At 36.2% G+C, this 21084-nt stretch overlaps 1 protein-coding gene and 1 long non-coding RNA gene across 4 annotated transcripts in view; one reads left to right on the plus strand and one right to left on the minus strand.

Annotated features, from left to right (window-relative positions):
• LOC132198106 (uncharacterized) overlaps nucleotides 1–21084 on the plus strand; it is a 48187-nt gene that overhangs the window by 8583 nt on the left and 18520 nt on the right. Inside the window, exons 1-2 of one of the 2 annotated variants that reach the window (XM_059621895.1) lie at nucleotides 2712–2862; nucleotides 12563–12689. In XM_059621895.1, coding sequence (XP_059477878.1) covers nucleotides 12582–12689 — 108 coding nt within the window. In that variant the 5' untranslated portion in view covers nucleotides 2712–2862; nucleotides 12563–12581. Of the gene's footprint in view, nucleotides 1–2711; nucleotides 2863–12562; nucleotides 12690–21084 lie in introns of those variants that run through there. The other variant, XM_059621893.1, reaches the window with a different exon arrangement.
• LOC132197428 (uncharacterized) lies at nucleotides 15526–18177 on the minus strand. 2 transcript variants are annotated; one of them, XR_009441849.1, is made up of 4 exons: nucleotides 17864–18177; nucleotides 17695–17805; nucleotides 15746–15831; nucleotides 15526–15684 (listed from the first exon to the last, which is right to left on the minus strand). It is a non-coding gene; the product is annotated as an uncharacterized LOC132197428 (long non-coding RNA). The 2 variants fall into 2 exon arrangements; XR_009441848.1 differs by having other exon boundaries at nucleotides 15746–15834.

The following is a 21084-nucleotide window of genomic DNA, read 5'->3' on the forward strand; positions in this document are numbered from 1 at the left end:
AAGCAGAATTGTTTTTGAGAGCTGCGAAGGAACGAGACGTTGTTTTGCCGACAATTAAATGAAACATTATTTTCCTGGCGCTGCGAACGAGACTGCAAGGGCCGGTTTTCCTTCGCGCCGCTGCTTTTTTATTCATCTCTTGTGGCGCTCACGTTTTTCCAATTCGTTGTCGCTCCCTTTCCCAGAGCAGTATAAAAGACAAATTGAGTTGTTGCAGCTTTAAATCGCAAATAAATCAAGTTAACCATTAAATACAGGGTTTACAGATCAACTTATTAAAACTAATTTGTCGTGTCAGAAATTGGAAAATATTTGAAATATTCCTGTTGCAAGTCGAAATTAAATTAATTTTTTTAATTAATTAATAAACCTGGAAAAGAAATACGTCGTAGTTTAATCTTTGCATGTGATTATTTTCCTTTGCAATTTGTTTATAATCCGACTAGTTCCGTTCTAATTTTTTTGCGCTTCCATTTGAAGCCGTATGGAAATTAGGTGCACGCACATCTTCTTCAAGTTGCAGGGAAAAAAATCTTCTGACCACATTAGATTGACTGGCTTTCCCTCGGTGCGCACTTTGTCTTGTTCCCAAGTGTGAACCAGTAGTGGCAGACACAACACAATAGAAAATGTAGGTTGAATAAGTGTGTTTGTTTCTCCGGGAGCAAAAACCGGGTATGGAATAATTGTGTATCGAGAGAGACTTGCTGTTTATAAACTGTTCAAATTAATGCCTTTTCGTGTTGATTCTTTATCCATTTTAATATATTATTAATTGCAAGCGCCTAATCAATTTTTCTTTGATTGTAGCCACGAGATCCAGTTTTAATTTTGGGCCACATGTTTCATTTATTACATTTTCATTGTAAATTAATAATTTTTTATATCAACAAATTTCACAAAACAACAAAATTATCTATCACCTAATTGCTTTATAATGAAAAGTAGCTGCTTTATGGCAATTAATTACGGTTGTATAGAAATTGAACAACTGTTGCCTTTATATTTTTGATGGGTGTTTTAAGTTGAGAAAGGATAATTTGGAAAGTATTTGGATTGATTGTTAAGTGTTTAACAAGCAGTTTTGTCGTCTACCGGATGGTGTTCTTGGGAGAAAGAGCGGCAAATAATTGATCGATTTCTCAACAATCAGTGTCTTGTCCGCATTATTTTACTAATTGTAAGTGGTAAGGTGCAAGGGAAAATATACAATCATTGTATGTGCTACTTGGCCAGATTTTCTAATGAATAAAAAAAAATCCACTATATTTTTACTTTCTGCTTTGCATTTTAAATGAATTTCTATGCCTATTAATTCTGAAATTAACTGGTTCGAAAACTGCTTAAACATTTTTGTCTGAAAAATTACACTTCCTTAAAGAGTCAAAAAACTCTATAGGTGCTGGAAACATGTCTGTGTGAAAAAACTCAATTTTATGTTTTGGTGATTATTATAAAAGACTTTCAATCAATGTGAAATTTTAAAGCGTCGCACAATTGGAGGAAGTTACACATTCAACGTCGATTCACACCATCATCAAATGAAAGTTTGCTCGGACGCTCATTTCAATATTTTTTTAAATACCTCAACGCCAGTATTAATATTCATATAAAATTGTGCATAAAAATCTTACAATTGTTACAATTAAAAGAAAACTGAACTCTTATTTAATTTAAAATTCCCTTTCATTCAGGGAGAAAAGAGAGTTGATTAAAAATGCAAATCCCTTGGCTTCGATGGCATCTCTCTGGAATTCCACTGCATTCCCCTTTCGGCAAGTTTTTTTTTACCATGAACTAAGTATTTACTTAAGTACATATTTATTATCGAAGTGACTGCGATAGGGTAATTACGTGAGCTAAGTGCGACGCGCACTGCTGTTTATTCATGAATTCTCATCGCGGCTCAATTATTAATAACTGGTTTCCCAGCCAGCATAATGGCGCTCGCGCTTCCTATCGGCCAATTTCAATCGCAGAGTGCACTTCTACAACCCAGCAGGGGCAACGAACCAACTTTGAGATGCAATGTGTATAAAACTGGCAAAAGGGAACTCGTGAAACGATTTGCAAATAAACACAACATTTCACTTCAATGTAAAATTAATTATATTATGCTATGAATTCATAATATATTTTTTTGAGAATATACCCAAAGAAACCACCCAAAACGGGAAATAATTGAATTAGTAACTTTTATTCCACATAAAAGGCGTTTAGTCAATAGTACTATTTTAATATTATTATATTTTTTATTACGAAAAAATATAAACAAACATGGGATATATTTTAAAACAAGCTCAAATTAATATTAAAAATGCGAGTGAGACAAAAAAGACTAAAAATTTATGAATTTAATTTTCCAATTAAATATAAATTCCATACATTTTCTAATTTTAAAATTTATACTCCATACAGGGATGAAAATTTTTCGTTAAAATACTCCCAGAAAAATTTGATTTCTTATAGAAACATTATATAAGAAATAAGAATAATTATGAATGAAATTCAATAAAATTAAATTCAATGCCTCTGTGCTCGTCAGAGGAAGTGCTCAACAATTCCGAATTGAAATTGAACCTCTTGCAACTGCGAAGTATTGACGAAACAGGTGGTTCAGGTGGTTGCTGAAGGCAGGGAGGGGTCGGCCAGAGGAGTTGGCCCCTTCTTCCTGCGCTGGCTGTCGAGTGCCGCCGCCACGCTCGGTTCGCTGCTCGCTTTATCCGACTGTATTTTCAGTTGGCATTCGGCATCTGCCAGTGCTGCGCACGTTCAAATCTCCGTCAGCTGCACGTGTTTTTGTGCTTGCACAGAGCGACAACCTTTTTGGATACCTTTCAGGAGTTGCATTTCTGGATTTCGGTGAGCCATTTTTTTAATTTAACACTCAAAATTTGAGTAGTTTTCTTAAGGTTAATTCAAAAGCAGAGGCAGCGTTGTTGCCCCATTCCGCCATGCTTTCCTATTTCATAACTTTATTTGAAAATTATATTATTTTTAACATCGTCATAAATAGTGTTTTACTTTTGATTTCATTTTTTTCCATTAAATTCAAGATACATTGGTAAATTAACGTGTTTTTTTTTGCAGCAGTGAGAGCATTAGAATATTAAAATAAATATCAGTAATTTTATAATTTAGTGAGCCTTTTACTTAAAATTTTTAATAAATAATGAATCATTTTAAGTTTCAATTATAAATAAAATGTATGTATGTAATGCAGGTTATATAGATTGCTGCACGTGCATCTCTGTAAATAAAGAATTAATTGAAAATATGTAATTCAGAGTAACACATATTATAAATTGAATTAAAATGCTAAAATTATTTTATAATATTTTTTTTAACAATTTTCGAACGGGATTTTGGCATGTGCAACAGTTTTTTTTTTTAATAAATTAGTATTGACTGGCACATCATTGAGTCCTCCTTTCTGCACTATTTTTATAATTATATCTCAAAACGTCAGCACCTGAGTCACTGCCGGTCCATTATTTTTATTATTAAACTCGCAGGCAATTACCTGTTCTAAAACAAACACCGCACAATTTTGCTATCCATTCGTCCCAATTGAATGGAATTCCGCTTCAGAACAAGATAATTGGTCAAATTTTGGGCAAAAAATGGGCCAAAATCGAAAACAATCTTTCACACGGAGGGCAATCGAGCATCTAATCGCTGCGGCGTTAATGACCGGCTTGGATAATAATGTTTTTCGACCACATTCGCGTGCTCCGCGAACAGTTATGTTTTGGGAATCGCCGCCAACGAGTTCCCAATATTGATTTACACCGCGCGAGATACGCATCTCTTCGTGTTTGTAAAAAGAAGCGGCTTATTCGGATTCCACGTGAATTGAGAAATACCGAGAATCGGCTGCTGATCAAAATGAATACACAGGCGCCCGCTCGCTTCGGTCTAACGGACCTCGGAAATTAAATTTTTACTTCTTAATCATGATGTGCCATTGAACGGCGTGTCGCATAATAAGACACAATGAAAAACGAATTTCATCTTCTCGTTTCAGCCACTCTAATGGAGTTTGTAAAAAATTCAGGACTGGTTGTATAATGTTTATATTGAGTGCCCGCAATAAAACCGCGGTGGGCATGAGTGCATTCAATAAAAATACTGCTTGATATTCAGGGCAACACACCACACTGCTTTAATAATTGAATAGTTTTTAACGAATCATTTGCAAAAAAAATGGCCTCATAAATTGAGCTGCAATTTTTTTCTCATTTTGAAAAAAGCAATTAATGGTATTTAAAAAATAAATATAAAATTCACCACTAGGAAAACTGGCAAAAAAGATGTGGGAAATTAATTTAATTGAGACCAGTGATTAATCCTGCAATTGTATTTTTATAAATCAAAATAATTTTTTTTTCATTGGCAATTTTGTGAAACTCATTCTTCCATTTTCATATATTAAAATTAAAATTCTAGTCGAAGTATGTGCAGATAAAAAAAGCAAATGTAAAAAGAATATTCTTGAAAATTCTTACCTACGCAGACATTTTTCATGCCAAAAAACCCTTTAATTATTTGCACACAGCAGGCAGACTTCAACCTTAAATTCTTCAAATATTTGTCTGCGTGGCCAGCTTTTAATTATAGAAGCGTCTCAGAAATGTGCTTGTGTGCAAACGAGCGCGGCATTTGATAAGATATAATAAAAAGAGCTGCAAGCAGTTGGCGAATCCTTAGTCAAATATTGACATCATCGTCAAAAGTGTCCTCATTCTGTTAATTTGCGCTTAAGTTTGGTCATCCAGAGTTGAATTCTTTTGCCTTCTTTTTTAAATCTATAAAAAAACTTTCAAACTGATATCAATTCGCTATTAAATGTTAAAAGAAATAGGTCGTATTGAAACAATTAAAGCCAATTGCAAATTCTATAGTTTATAATCTTGGGCTAAAAGCTCTACTTAAAGTTTCATTATCAAATAATTGCACAGTAATTGTAATCTGACTTTGAAGAGACCTTGAACGACCGTTCCACTCTGCGCTGGTGCTCTTCAAAAGTGCGAAATGCGATCTTTTCGTATTTATTTATGAACCTTTTTCGCCTCGTCCGGCAAAAGGCCGAAAAATGGAAGCGTCATGAGCTATAATTACACTGTTATACTTTCAAAGGCCTCAAAAAGCATTGGTCTCTCTCCCCAGAGATTCCATCGTGCTCTACCGCGCGAGAGAAAAAATAAATCTTTCACTCGGCAGTCCGCGTCTCACAATGAGACAAATAAATAAATAAAACGCGAGTTGAATGGACAAAAAGTGCGGCTCATTGTTGCATCGACCGACGGCAGATGCAGATGACGCGCGTTTGTATCATTGTGTCCTGAAATTACGTGCGGAGGAGAGGCGGACGCAGGAACGTTGACCGGAAAGTCGGCAGCCAAGAGATGGTCAATGTTCATCTCGCCGGTTTTTAATGACAGGCCTGTTTTTCTGCACGGCAATTAACATTTACAGTCGAGCAAGATTGCTGCGAGATTTCGCACGCACGTATTATTTCTTCATCGAAAATCAAATGTTTTTTGCAATTTCTTGTACCTATTTAGCATTTTAAATATTATAGACAACATCCTTATTGGCTTTTCGCAATGCTTGGCTTTTAAATTTTAAACGAGTCTGAAAACGTTTTTGAACAATCCAATTTTAATATTGCAAGTTTTTATTGAAATTGATGAAAATCTTACAGTTTTTTTTACCACATTTTTTATTTTTTTAATATATCTTGTTATTATAATTTTTAAGATTTTTCAAATAGATGAAAAAAATTCAAATAGCGTAGCCCTAGGTTTTTAATAATTAATCAATTTTCTTTGACAATTTGTTCCTTTACAGTGATTTTTTATGAACAGTCCCATTTTTAACTACTCTTCGAAACTTTCTAGTAAACTCTCGTCAATGTGAATTTTTTCTCCTCTTCGCACACTTCCGTTTTCTTTCTCCCCAGAGTGAAGTACATAAAGAGAGACGCGAGTGTTTATAATGAAAACTTTGAGGTTTACGACTGAAGAACTATCAGGTCGTGCACTTTCTTGCTAATTTCCAGCCTCAATTGCCCGCAATTACTTTCTTCCAACTCTTTGAACAAACCACCCAAAATATTCGAGTTTGAAAATTTAGTCTGTCGATAATTAACGTCTTATTATATTTGGTGCAATTGCGATTGCCGGTGTAATTAAATCATTCGGACGTTCTGATTTCCACAGCCTGTTTGCGTTTTAGACGAGGTACAATTAAATTGTTCCAAAAGATGAGAAATTTTTTACCTTTCTTACTGCTTGTAATTGCACAATTAGCCACTATATTTATTCTTCTAGAAAAACGTAATAAATTCCACACAGAAATTATTCTTTCGCATGACTTGGTGTAAACTTTGGCAGTAAAAACTTGGATTTTCGGTGCTTAATGGCGGCCGCTGTAAAAAATAATCTGCAGACGCATTATTTTATGTGGCAAAGGAAATTTAATTTCCCTCTCGGCGGCCACATGGGAGGACAGCAAAGGGGAAATGCCCGCCTCGTTCCCACGGGCTGATAAAGGCAGCATAATGAGTGTGCTTTTGGTGTTTTGGGCCGTTCACCCTTTCGCGCGGCACCGCAGATAAACACATACAACATCTCAAGGTCTCGCGCGAGCCAAAAAACGCTCAGGGCTGCGTCGGAAAAGAGAGCCGCCGCAAATAATTCGTTCGCTGGCGGCCGAAAAAATTTTACTGCGCGGTGTGAGGTGGATGGGTTTTAATTCGCTAAGCTTGACTGCACTGGAATCAATTAGGGATTGGCTTTATTGCCGTCCAGCAATCTACGGAAAAGAAAATTTTATGATAATAAATCAAATTTTTAATGTTATTAAAAATGTTTTCATTTAGTTTAATTTATACAAATAAATTAATTTTTCTACTCAATATTTTTAGATTATTTAAAACTTTAAATTGCTACATAATTAAGTAAATAATGAAGTTTTGTCTTTTAAAAAACGTTTGAATTTTCTAATAATTGTAACCAAATATAATAATTATTGTAATGAATCTTCTTCAAAACTGAGATATTTTATGTCAAAATAATTGTCTTTCTCTTTTACGTACAGTCTATGATTCAGCCAATAATAATAATACCATAAATAGTGAAACGAAACCTGTCCCAGAATTTGATCAAAAAGTATGGGTTTATGGCCCTGCTATCAAAATAGAAAACAAAATCGTGAAGCTCTTTGGGTGTTTGAGCCACGAAGCGAGAATTCCGCGCACTGAAGCGACAATTCGCGACTAACGAGCCAACTGATAATGAAGAGTGACGCTTTTACTTTTATATTGCCGCCAATAAAGACGTGTATGTAGAATCTCGACTGTTTGATCGCGACCGAGAAGTTTGGATGAGCATAGGGCACATTGGCAGGAAATCGTGGGGAGCCGTAAAATCGAAAACAAATAATTAGACGCGTCATAATTTCGAAAGTACCTCGCGCGTTTCAATTTCCATACTCGGCAGGCGCGATAAATTGTTCCCCGAAATTAATTTCGCGCGAGGTGGCTGAAAGTTTGGGTCAAACGTGAGACTGCACGCGCGCTAAAGGTTGCGGCGGTTCATTTTTAGGTGTTGTTTCTCTCGTCAGATGCAGAATCACCTCGCTTACGTGTGCACAAGAGCAAACTCCTGCCACTTCAGAATCAAAACGGCTAATTAATCTGTCAAGTTTGTTTTTCGAAACAAATTGCCGCGGCCGGCGTCTGCAGTGCAGCATTTGCTTGTCGATTTTAATTACGGGCTTACATAACTTCCATTTTAATTAAAGGTTTTTCTATAAATGGAGGTTTAATTAAAAAAAGCTAAAAAAAACTAAGAATTTTGCTGAATCTATAATGAGGAAGTGTATATTAATTCTTAATTGACATTTGCATTAATTTATTTTATTATATTTTTTTGTTATGTAATTTCAGGGGAAAATATATTAATTTATAATTTTAACGTAGACATAGAATAAAAAAAATCTATCATAAGTTTAAGTATTGATTTTTAAATTTTTGATATTTGTTAGCTATTGAATGATATGAAAAATGCACTCTAAATTTGTCTTCGTAAGTTAATTTTTCCTAATTTCCCATGAAATGCCACAAGAAAAGTTGTCCATTCATGATTGCTATTATTATTATAACAAGGTTCTGCCTTATTAAACAGAGATCCAATCTGACAATGAGTGCCTGCTGTACCGAGAGCTAAAAATAACTTATTAAAAATACATGTGGTTTGAAGGCAAAACAACCTGCGGTGAATTCACAAAAGTCTGTTTTCTTGCGCACAGAACAATCTGTTCGCGCAGATAATATCCTAGAGGAAATACCTCCAGAATTGTGTGCGATGCGCCGTTTTACACAAACGAAGCTAATCTTCATGTGTGTGGATGGTCGTTCACTCGCTTGGCGAGGAGCTGCGGAGAGCGAGGTTGTTGTAAAATATTATGCTGAATGAACAGTTAGCCACAGATATTATTAAGAAAATCGTCGGCGAGCGGCGCAGCCCAGATGAATTGGATCCAGTTCGAGTTTTCTGTCGCACGGACTGCGGTCTCTTTTCAGAATAATAAAAATATCACTGCGGTGCTAAGAGTGGATTTTAACGACTGAGAGAAAAAACTCGCTGCTAATTGGGTTATGTATGTAATGATATTTACTTTTAACTAATTGTAAGCGTACTTGCATGCACGAGAGGTAGTAAAAATTTGTTTTTATATGTTTGATTTTTTGCTTCACATAATCTCTTTGGTCAATTCGAGGTTATTTAGTTTGGGAATAATCACAAAAAAAATCAAACTCTTTCCTGGAAACAATTTAAATATTCTGGATAATTTTTATTTTTAAAAAAATTTTTTTAAACGCACACAAAATAGCTAAGGTAGATAAATAGTTTCATTTTAGATTATTCAAAGTAAACGTTTTGTAAATATTTAATTTATGATCCACATATTTAACTGTTCACGTTTTATTTTATTCATTAATTGCAATTTTTCATAATTTTCGTGTTTTTAAGCATTGACGTGAAAATTTCAATATGAAAAACTCACATGATCACGCAATTTGTCGAAGTTGATTAACATGAACCGTTCCACCATCAAACGCGCACGTCACTGTGGCTGAAATTGAGCCTTGGTTTTATGAATTATTAGCACTCGGAGCAATAAAGTGCTCGCTTAATTATCAATGCCCCTTGGGAGAAATACAGCCGAAAGTGACCTTTTGACAGGTGATAATTTCGGTGGAATACTCTGCTGAGAAAAACACGTTTAATTGCAGATTAAGTACAAAATTGAATCGTTCATTTGGTTGCAGCAGACTGCCTGTATTATTAATTTTGTTAAGAAATAAATTTGGAATTGTTGCTCAATAACGGCACCAAGGCTCTCCCATTTCAATTTAAAACCCATGCACGGAGCTGCAGACTGAGAAATAAGGAATCCAATTCCACTCAATGAATTTTTCATCACTCAGTTTTGAAATTTAAATACACTTTGCATTTTGGCTTCCTTAGCGTGTCACGATTTTTTCTTTCCATGCCAATACGATGAATTATTGTCGTCATTCTCTCTGCAAAGCATTTTTGCAAGACAAATCGACCGCAAGCTGTGTAGGTCTGACGTGCAAAGTGACAAATGAATAATCGCAGTTAACAGATGGTGCAACAAAAGAGCGAAAGACGATTCAATGTTGAAAGGAAAGAGGCCACAGCAGTTATTCAATTAAAATCACGCGCAGTTAACAATCGTTTACCAAAATAGCAGAAATATACGCGGACGTATTTAAAAAGTAAATAAAATTGAGGAAAAACTCTGGGTGATTATTCACGGGTCAAACTCTCTCATCGGCAGGTCGTGCAAACACCGTAAAATCTTCCAAAATTCTAAACTGCAGCGAAACAGGGCCTGTTAATTAACGGCGCACGCATTTATTTGCTCTTTTCTCTCGCGGCGATTCTCATTCCATTTCCCCGAGACACATTTCGATTTTCAAAACGGCAGCAGCAGTGAAAGCTTCCGATTGTTAAGATATGAAATTTCAGAAAGATGGCAAGGAAAGTGACTGAACTTGACCCGCGATGCAGTGTCGTTTTCCGCCTTGACAAGCGATAGATCCGTTCGATTGATTTGTGTGCGTATTTTTCCAGTGTCAAGATGTCATCTCACTGCACACCACATTAAATTTAATAAAGGAATTAAAAAAAAACAGTAGCTTAAAAATCTTGGGAAATTAGAAATAAATTTAATATTTATATACATGACATGTTCGTTCAAATGAAGATTAAAAATATATGCTTATTGATATATATATAGGTATTTTAAAATCCATTTTATATTGCTTTGAGATGAAAAAAAACGTCCGTTGTTTTTTGTATTAATTTTTTTTTTATTAAAATTATTCAAATTTACACACATTAAACGCTTCCTTAAACATCAATCAATTAAAAGCTAAAAACACTTCAGTGATTTAAAAAGAAAAAAAAACCATCTCCTGGTGTTACGCACAACCTGGAGATAAAAATCACAGTTCTCAGGCCGCGTTGTAATTCAAGGTAATGGCCCTTTTCCTCTCATATGTTTGCATTTTCGAGAAACAAACATCTCATTCTAACTGGATCGCTTCCTTCGAGCGCCTAACTACGTTTATCCCCCTCTTTCTCACACATCCACACGACCTGCGCTGGGACAAAAAACGGAGACGTCTAGCTCGCGTGCAGGTGCGTGTTGAAGGCGCATTCCCGGCGGGTTCATTAAACGCGTGAAAAGTGCATCGTGGGCATTTTTCTCTCCTCGTCACTTGCACTGAATTCTCTTGTTCGACGGGCAAAATTTTATCTCTTTTCCGAGCAAATCGGATGCACGTTGGCTTGTTTTGCCGACTGGACACTCACCGAGTGAGATGGGAATGTAACGGGACCTGAAACGCAACCACCGTTTGGATTGCTCGCAAAAGTTCTCTCGCGCTCGTGTGCAGCTCCCGGTGCGCAATTTACGCCGATAATAATTTTAGACCGCACTTCAGCTTTTTAGCTTCTGTCAGTCTCACCTAATTTGTGCTGTACTTCCTTGACAGGCAATCTTGCTGACACTGAAAAAGAAAACGCTAAAGTGATTTCTGTAGTGAGAAAAAACCAATCCGGACACAAATTTTTTCCTCCTTTGATATAAAAAATAATTGTCTTTTATAAAATGGAGGGATTAAGACTTAATGTAATTAGAAAAGCTTAAAAAAATTTCCTCTTCTCTACATTTAAAAATTAATCCAGATAAATATGAGAAAATAATAAAATTCGTCAAAAATAATTGGCAGGGTCAACGAATCCTACCTGTCTCCTTTGAAGTTTTCATGGGTTTTTAACCATACTATTAATAGACCCAGATTTATTTAATCCTCGCCTAAAATATCAAAGAGAGGATAAGAATTTGCCGAATGTAACGGTCTCAATCAACTACCCGTCATCTAATAGGGATCTAACTAATGCTCGCGAAAAAAGTTGCTCTGTCCTCTTATGCTAATCTGACCTCGCCAAAAATCCACTGCGCATCTCAGAAACAAGTTTGTAGAGTACATTTTTTTTTTAATCCTTTCTTTCCTCTCTCGTCCGAAATTCAAAGTGGGCGAATCCTGAAATAAAACAGACTGCGCGTTTGATTGGAAAAGAAAGTCTGGCACAAAAGCGGTTTGTCATCGGCTGTTTTGTGCAAGCTCGATGTCAATCAACTCTTTCGCAATCTGATCGTTCACGCGTGTTTTATTTTTGTAATTGTGCCGCAACCGCGTCGGGAACAATGAGCAAAATGCCCTGCTGGCTTGGGAGATTCCCATAGATATCCAGCCGCTTTCAAGATAACGCGTTTTGCACTGTTGAGGCCAAAGTAAAAAAAATGGTAGCACTACTTAAATCCCCCGTTTAAGAAAAACGTGCTTCTGAACTCATTCCACGCCGCTTACATGCACTTTTCAAAGAGATAAAATTATAATTACGCAAATAATAAAGTAAATCAGTTCTACTTTGCGGAATAATGATTATTTATTCCTGTCAGCGGCGCTGCAAACTTTTCTACATCCACAGCAGACCCTTCAATTAGCACCTGTCCATACTTTTCACATATAAAACCCACGCTGGATTGCTTTTCACAGCCTTGAGTTCTTTCCAATTGAGATATAAATCAATCTCGGTTAATTGTTGTTCCTGCGATATTTTTAACTGATCGATTATCGTATTTAATATGCATATGATTAGAAATTTCTCCTCTCAAGTTTTTATTTTTATATTTCCTTCCTTTCGCTGAAATATATTGACGATCAAGATTTCACCGCCTTCTTTTTCATCAAGCTGGACAAAGATTAATAAATTTTATAACTAGCCGCTGAAAAATTATCTCCGCAGCCTCATCTCTCCGAATTCTTTCTTTAAAAACAAGCACATTAAAATTGCTGTTCTGAACTTTTATGACCGTGCGATGGAAATCGGAATTTCTTTTTCCTAGATAAGAGATTTTTTTCTCAATTTTGCCTCTTTTTTTCTGTTTTCAGGAGCTCGTTTTGGAGCGACATGGCTCCAGAACCACACGGTGCCGACGGTGTGCAGATGCGACGCGGCAGTCGAGCCAGCGAGATGTCCTCCAGCCTGGCCGACCTTTGGCGACATGACACCGCAAAGGTAGGAAAGATACATCGAAAACCACACACAGGGACACGGTTACACGCAAACAAATGATAAATAGAGATGAAGATGGAAACTTTCGCGTATTTGTCAATTTCCAATGGTTGTTTTCCATTTGCAAAGGGCAAAGCCAATGTCAGACGATGGAGATGAAAAATTATTTTAATTAAAATTATAAAAACAAAACTCATGACCAATTTAGATGTTCAAACAAGTATGAAAAATGGCAATGGTTTGTTGAAAGTAACATTCCTTTTCAGATAGTCATATTCTTAGAAACGTGCAAATCCGGAAAATACCCCCGTATCATGAACATAGAATCCGTGGCGAAGAGAAATCGGGCATTAGGAAAATCATAAAAGATCCCAATTTCTCAATTGCACATTCTTGTTCTCTTCAATTCTTATGACTCAGTGAGCACTAAAAGACTTCTTTTAAGAATTATTGAATGTCATGCTTGTGAAAAGGGTCGAAACATGTGTGCAATTTTAACTTCATGACAGAAATAATAATACTTAAAAAATTACACCAACAAGAACTTTATGCGATAGAAGATATTGATGGAAAAATAAAAAATCCTTGTTGCTCAACATCTCAAGATGGAAGTTTTCTTTGTAAGCTAAGGACTCGATTTGCATTTTATTGAGCGAAATGAAATCTGCAGCACGCACGCTGATTATCCGCCATTAGTGCTGATAGAACGTGAGCCAGCAATTATTGCCAAAAGCACACGCAAATTCTCTCAATCTCCAGCAAAGAGCTGCAGCCTCGCACGTCTTATTATAAATATGTTTCGCAAGTTTCATGATGCGCTGTGGGAGTTTCCTTTTTCTAATTCTGAAAAGAAATTCCTAGATCTCGCCAGCAGCTCTCTGCAATTAATTTTCAGCCGATTGAAAAACACAAAAACCAGCTTCTCATTTCTGTTTCTTCTTAATGACGGCTATTTTCGTTGATGAGATTTGAAAGATTTGCAACCCAATCTCAGCCTCTCTAACTGTTTTGAGAGAGTGCGAAAAAAATTAATCGAGTGACACTGAATCAGCAGAATTAAAGAGAGAGGATTGCGGAGAACAAAACGCGAGCGGTATTGCTCGCAGCGGGCAGATTAGAAAAATAAATGACTCTGCACCAGGGAAAATATTTTTCATCACCCAGCGAAAATTGGAATTTCTCTTCCAAATTTCGGGCCCAGCAGGATCTCCAGTTTCCATCTCTGCGCTAAGTAAGCGAATCGCCGCCGAAATTGCTCTTTTCGCCTGATAAGAGCTTGTCCGAAATCGAGCCAAACATTTTCTGGTGATGGATGGTTTAATCGCATCTCTGGTAATTACAGGGCTCGCAGTATTGGCCGTGAATTAAATCAAACGCACGCATTGAGCACGTCAGAGATCCATAATACGCTCGATCGGCTCGCGATTAAGCAGTTGTTGGCCAACCGATTTAATGATCAGTCTGCTCGCCCTCAGAGTGGATTTTTCGCTGGCGTGAATAATTTGCATTTTGTTAGAAAACTCGTGAAGGGATCGAATTATGGAAACTCGCATCTGCCGAAGTGAAAGGCGCTGATTAGCATGGGTCAAAATCGGTGGGCTAGAAATTACAAGAAAATGATCAATTTAAATCAAGAATAAAAAAAAATTCAACATCGCAATCTAAAAGTCACGCAAGAATTATTAATTCATTACATTTGTCGCGTCATTTAATCATTGATATGTCACGTTTTGTGAGTGATGTTGAAAATTTTTAAATTATTTTCACGGTATTTGAATCTGTCATAAAACTCATTTCAGTCAAAAGTGATGTAGAACAATGCGTGTTTGTCCGCGATAATTGGATTGATGAAAAATTTCAATCCAGTTCTGCCATTCATGATTCTGCTCGAAACTTTCTAAACATTCCAAAGCCGAAATCGGAAGACGAATCTATAAACAAGACAATTCGATTTTTATGCAGTTTTGCCGCAGCCAAACTTTATGGCCACCGAGAGATGATTCTCTACATCCTGCGAATTTTCTATTAGTGGGAGGAAGAGCGGCCCCGGAATAATAATCAAAGAAAGGTTGATGTGCTGCGAACGAATGAGATTTTGACTGCGCCATTCCCAAATACGGCGCCGCTGATCACCAACGCGCGAGAAACGCTTCCAGGACGGAAATGATAAAAAGTTTATTGTTGCCGCTGCGTGATATATCCCACGATTTCGTGATTAATGCCACTCTGCTCTTGCCTCTCACGTCCTTCTCGCTATTTTTTTTTTTTGTCTGTTTTGACTGCCAGGCATGCTTGGGAGTCGGCGCCTTCGTATTCCAAAACATTCAAAACAAACCTGCTGATCAGAATGTTAATCGAATTTAACAATCCAATATTCGGTGGTTATTTTCTTTTTCGACTGAAAATTGAGTGCTTGTTGCGAGCGGACTAATAGGCGTGCAAATTCGGCTCATTTGGCAAAGGCAAATTTATCATCTGGGCGTTTCCACTATTCCGCCCTAGTTTATTTCTTTATTTATTCAAGTAGACCAACAGCAGACTCTTTAAAAGGATCATTTTATCGTCTATAATATAATATTCAGGTGACAAGGACTTGTTTCCTGGTAACCAGCCTACAAGTTGGAAAATTTATTGATGAAATTTCTTATTCTGAAAAAGAAATACCTCGATTTGTTGTCACAAATAGATAATTTTTACATTGAGACAAAATTACACACAAAAATTTCTGGTAAAAGTTTTACAGCTTTGACCAGACCATTAAACTTTTTAAAATTATATCCAGAGGAAAACATTCATACCAAGAAAGAATAAAAACAAAAATTGCTATCAATCGATCCGGTTTATATTTTGAACTGCTTTGTTGCAAGGACGTGTTGATTGCTGGTTGTAAATTTATAAATAAACACTCGTACAAGATTTTCCGATGAAAAAGATGATGATTGCGAGCAGGCGAGAGGAGGTCAAGCACCACGAGCCGCAGGTCGACGATTGCCCTGCGCTGCAATGAGGGTACGTAATTGCAGAATATTATCATCATCGTTGCATAGCAAAATACGTACGTGCTCTGGTAGAATCCCCTGCTCGCCATTATCGCATCATAATGCATTTATCTTTCTCGAATGTTTCACTCTGCGTGAGTCCTCTGCTGCTGAAGGTCAAGAGGATGTTTTCAACGACATGCAATATAATAATTGAAATTATGATGTGCACAAATCGATCGGCGAGCGCTTAGTATAATCTTAATTGAAAACATCAGAGTACAAAAAAAAGATATAAAGATTATATGTTACTTGATCCGCCGTTTACTATTTGCTTGATATAAAATGAAAGATTAAATTACAATTCCTGGGTTTAATTTGAAATGATTTTTTTTATATGCTTATGTTTTTGTATGAAAAATTTAAAGGAAAACTTATAAATAATAAAAATTATTCTTCCTATAGCTTTTCAAATGACCACACAGAAAGACTTTAGTTGAAGAATTTTTTTCGCTGCCCTCAGCAGCTGTTAGCCTTGCAGCTAAGATTATAATGGAATCAAGAGAGGCGGCGATAAATCAATATCTTGTGCTTTTTTGCGATTGTATAATCGTAATCAATTCAGCTCTGCTGGATGAATAATTTATCAAAATATCCAGGGCGAAAGAGATGCAGTACCCATAGCTTGGACCAAAAATCGCCTCAAGTGACTGGTTATGTATTAGCTTGGACTGGCTATTCGAGCAAATTCAATTTGAAAAAAAGATACAAACTGGACGCTGAATTGCAATTTTTTAGTGCCAAGCTGTCAAGGGAGTTACATACTCTGAGAAAATTTAGTATGCTTTGTACTTGAACTAAAAATTACAAATTTCACTCACAATCGCAGTTAATTGAAAAAACATGCAATGCTCAGTTTTTATTTTAAGTAAACACAATTACCAAATTTTGTATATAAATATTAAACTTGATGAAACAAAGTGTTTCAAAAAAATTACATTGCCGTCTGGAGACAAAAAGTCACAACCCAGTTCCCAGGATCATTAACGCTAATAAAACATGGAAAAAAGATCATTACAAATGTTCCGGGGCCAAATTAGCATCCCATTATGTCAGCAGTGCATTTATTTTATTGCTAATTACCCGCGGCACGGGGCAAAAAATGGCAAAATGAAAGCGAAATTGCTTCCCAACACCAAGCCTAATAAAAAAGAAATATACAAGAGTGTAAAAAGTTGGCTGTTTGTTTGAACTCGCGCGGCGCCTGCCACTTTCCCTTGTTTTCCTCTGAACTGAATTTAATAATGGACCCTGGAAAAGAATTTGCTGCATCATTAAATTATACACGCAGCCGTACACGGTCATGTTCGATTGGAGATTTTTCTGCTGATTAGAATGTTCCCAGCCGCGCGACTATTGTTTCGGAATTCGCGAACCGCCCACATTATTATTAATGAATCCATCTCTCGGCGGGTCTTGTGATTTATTAATGCCGGCGTTTTATATCTAGACCATCAGGAAATGTATAATATAGATCGCGATGGGAATTTTCTTGCTGATTATTAATGAGAGCCAGGTCTCTTCCCTGACAGCACTTCCACTTGCAATTTACCATTTTATGTGCAGCTTGTGGACGGACCAATTAGAGCAAGGGTTGAGTAACGATCTGACAACTGTGTTTGTGACAGTTAAATTAAATCTTAAGACACGTTTTGCATTTATCGAAGATAAAATTTGCTTTTGATCGTGCGGCAAGGTTAAAATTAAAACCTCACTTGAGTATCTGAATAATCTATTTATTTTAATCTTTATTGTGACTCAATTCACTTCATTTTATTTTTAAATAAAAATATTAAGTCCAATAAGACTTAAGAGAGCTATAGGAATCCTGAAAAATACAAAATTAGGATCCTCAAAATAAGAATTTAACATATTTTGAAGATAATAAAATAGTATTAATTAATTAAAAGAGACAAAACAATTATGTTGAAGTAAAAAATTTGAAGTGAAAATTGGTGAAATAGGCCAACCTTTTCACTTTTACTTCTTTCGTCTGCCAAAATCCCGAAATGACGGGTCATTACTGTCCACGTCTCCTTTGGCATTGGCACCATCGATCCTCTCCATTGTTGCTGGCCTGCCTGTATATATCATAATTAGCTTCAAAACGGCTGACCTTGCACGGCGATTTGAACGCACGAACTGCGCGGTGCCGCCGTCGCAAAAGCGGTGTTTAGCTCTCTTTTCTGCCAAATCAAGTAAAAAAATGCGTAGTGGCGATGAGTCGTGATTGAAGCCTTGCAGAATCGGATCTGTCGAAGGGCGGGGTCGCGGCCGCCGCTAAATAATCACTTTTTCGTGCCCGCCACCCGTGAAACTGCGCGCCGCGTTGACGGAATAATATTTCCAACTATTCACATACAAGCAGTGGTGCCCGCGTGCATGACCATCACGCCGGCGATTTGCACGGCTAATTTTTAATCTGAAATTTTAATCGTTTGCACTCTGGTGCCCATTACGTGCGAGAGTCCATAATATCAGCACAAGTTCAAGGGAAACATGATTGAAACTAATATTTTTTGACTGCGTTCCTATGAAACTCTGCCCAAATTTTATTACAATTTATTTATATTTTTTCATTTTGCTTAACTTTAAGATTATTTATATATTATTTAGCTATCAATAGATTGAATTTCACTCATAGGATACTCATCTGATGGAATAATTTTGCTTGAAGTATATAATCACTTGCAAATGAGTGAACAAGCAACTAGTATTATGCAAGTAGGATTATAAAATTTTTATTTTAAATACAGATAAATTTACTATATAAAATTTAAAATAAAGAAAACCAAAAAATTCAAACAATTTTGTAAAGTAAACAATAAAAAAATAAAAAATAAAATACTTGATTAATTTAATTTTTGTAATTTTAATAATTTCTTGTTTGCCAAATTATCATCAAAAAAATTCAAACAATTTTGTAAAGTAAACAATAAAAAAATTTCATTTTTGTAATTTTAATAATTTCTTGTTTGCCAAATTATTATCAAAATTTTAATTAAAATATAAAAAACGCAGACAACCTGCGCAGCTTTCCATATTTGGCACTCTTGCTTATCCCGTGAACTCTCCAGCTCAAGTATCCTCAAGTTAATTGCACTTCTCGGTGCTTTTGTTTCGGTGGAACAGTCGTAGCTCATCCCATCACTGCCAAGTTGGGTGAATAAAATTACCGCCGCGAAGGTGCTCACTCATTTTTTTCTCTTTCCGACGCGCCCCCCTAGTTGTTCATCAAAAGTCTCCCAGCCAGCAGCAGGTGGAATGTTATAACCTTGCTTCCTTCTCTCCATTAATTACGCTCTCATTGTTATGGTCCCCTCCGACAGTCCTATCTTATCTATTCGCCGACGCGAAGGAAAAAACATACAACAGTCTTACGCAACGCGTGCAAGGAAGTTTTTCTTTAATGCTCGACAGAGAGAAAAATAATAATGGTTTTGTTCTCCAGACAATATACAAAGTGACCTTGAAATCGACGCGAGTTAAAAATTAGAATCACTTTGAAAAATTGATTCGACTTGAGAGGTAATTTGTCAGGACGCCTACATATTAACGGAAACAAGAAATTTTGCAAAATAAATTGTTACAAAAGAAATTATTTCTCAAGAATGTACCGCTTTTTATTGTTATAGACCATAAAAAAGTTTTCAGGTACAATTTGCTAGAATAAAATTTCTTAATTAAGCCCTGTGAAATTCCCATGCTCCGAAATTAAAAATCATTTCGGACACTCGACGAAATAATTTTTAATTAATATTTAATTCAGCGTTGACCTGAATTCAAAAGGTGGCTAATCAAAGCCAAGGCGGTGGAAATTGAATAACTTTATTAAATATGCATGGGACCTTTGTTGAAATTTGAATGATTTTTTTGCGAGTCCCCATTCAGCTGAGAAGTGCTAGAAAAACAAAGAGAAGTGCTTATGTAACACAATGGCTGCGAGCGTGGGACTTGAAAGGGGCCGATTACACACATTTCATACCATAAAATAAATGCATTCTGAAAGAACATTGCCGGGGATATTATTTGCATCGCGTTTTCAATAAAATTATAAATCACGCAGATTTCCCTGTCGAAACAATATGAATAATCGGCCGCGAGAGAGAGAAAAGGAAAATGCGCTATTTGTTCTGTTGCATCACCAGAGAAAAATGGTTGCAGTATAAAGGAAATTTTTTTCACACACAAAAATTCTGTTACAAGGGAAGGCTTTCAAAAGTCCGCCTCAGATTTTTGTGTAATTGGTGTTGGTGAAAATTAAACTTTTACTTTTTCTGATCTTCTGGTCACTTACTATAACGGGTTTGGGGTTTAAAATTCTCTCCAAGATTTTGAAAGTAAACTTTTGTTAATCATAAATAATAATATTATACTTTATACCTCATCAGAATATGAAAATAATTACCTGTTAAAAGAATTTTATTTAATTACACCAAATCCCCTGAAAAAAATTAAAAGTTGACTCCATAAAAAAAAATTGATCGTTTCTTTCAGTCAGCGTGTTGAATAACATTAACATGAAACAATTGTTGGACTTTAAATGCCATTATTTAATATCAGTTCATTTTGCTACAATTGAGTACTTTGCACTTTGATATCAGTTATTCGATCAAAATCAGAGGCGGACTCGAGATACTCTCGTGCGAGAATTGCAGTGTGATGCAAGAGCGCAGTTTTGCGCTTTTATCGCTGTTTCGTGCGGCGGGGCGTTCCTCGCTTTTATTTGCATTATTCACGAGATGCACGCAAATCCATCCAACGACTGTAATGATTTGCGTGTTGGTCATTCTTTCAGCAAAATGCAGAGTGCAGGCGGGGCCCGCGATTGTCCGCCGCTTTGTTTGGATGCACCGACTCGATGGAAACAAATAAATATAATCGACGGTCCACCCAGAGCTTTACAGGCCAGCGGTGCATTTTATTTCAATTTATTGCGCCGCACTTTTTCTGATTTACGAGGTGAAAAAGTGTAGAGCGCGTGGTGTCGGCAAAGCGATAAATCCGAATGCATCACCCACGCCCAAGTATAAACAAACCCACTCTGTCGAAGGATGATCGATCGTTCCGGACTCTCTCTGATTTGAATGCATTCCAATGATTAGAATGCGTTAGTGCTGGTTTTCCAAGAAAGAAAAAAACTTCTTTAAATCTTTCCAACCAACTCCAAAATTGGAAAGAAGAAATTTCAAGCACAATTTTTTTTATGATTTATATAATTGTTCTGAACAAAAAGACAAAGATTTTAAACAGCATTTTATTTTTTATTTATCAATAGGCATGTAATTTTTGTAATTAAGCATAAACATTGCAAAAATATTTGTTTCGATATTGAATCAATTTAAGTAAAAGTTTAAATT

The sequence above is a fragment of the Neocloeon triangulifer genome, unplaced genomic scaffold (genome assembly GCF_031216515.1).
Source record: "Neocloeon triangulifer isolate White Clay Creek 2 clone unplaced genomic scaffold, ASM3121651v1 ptg000012l, whole genome shotgun sequence".
Classification (NCBI taxonomy): Eukaryota; Metazoa; Arthropoda; class Insecta; order Ephemeroptera; family Baetidae; genus Neocloeon; species Neocloeon triangulifer.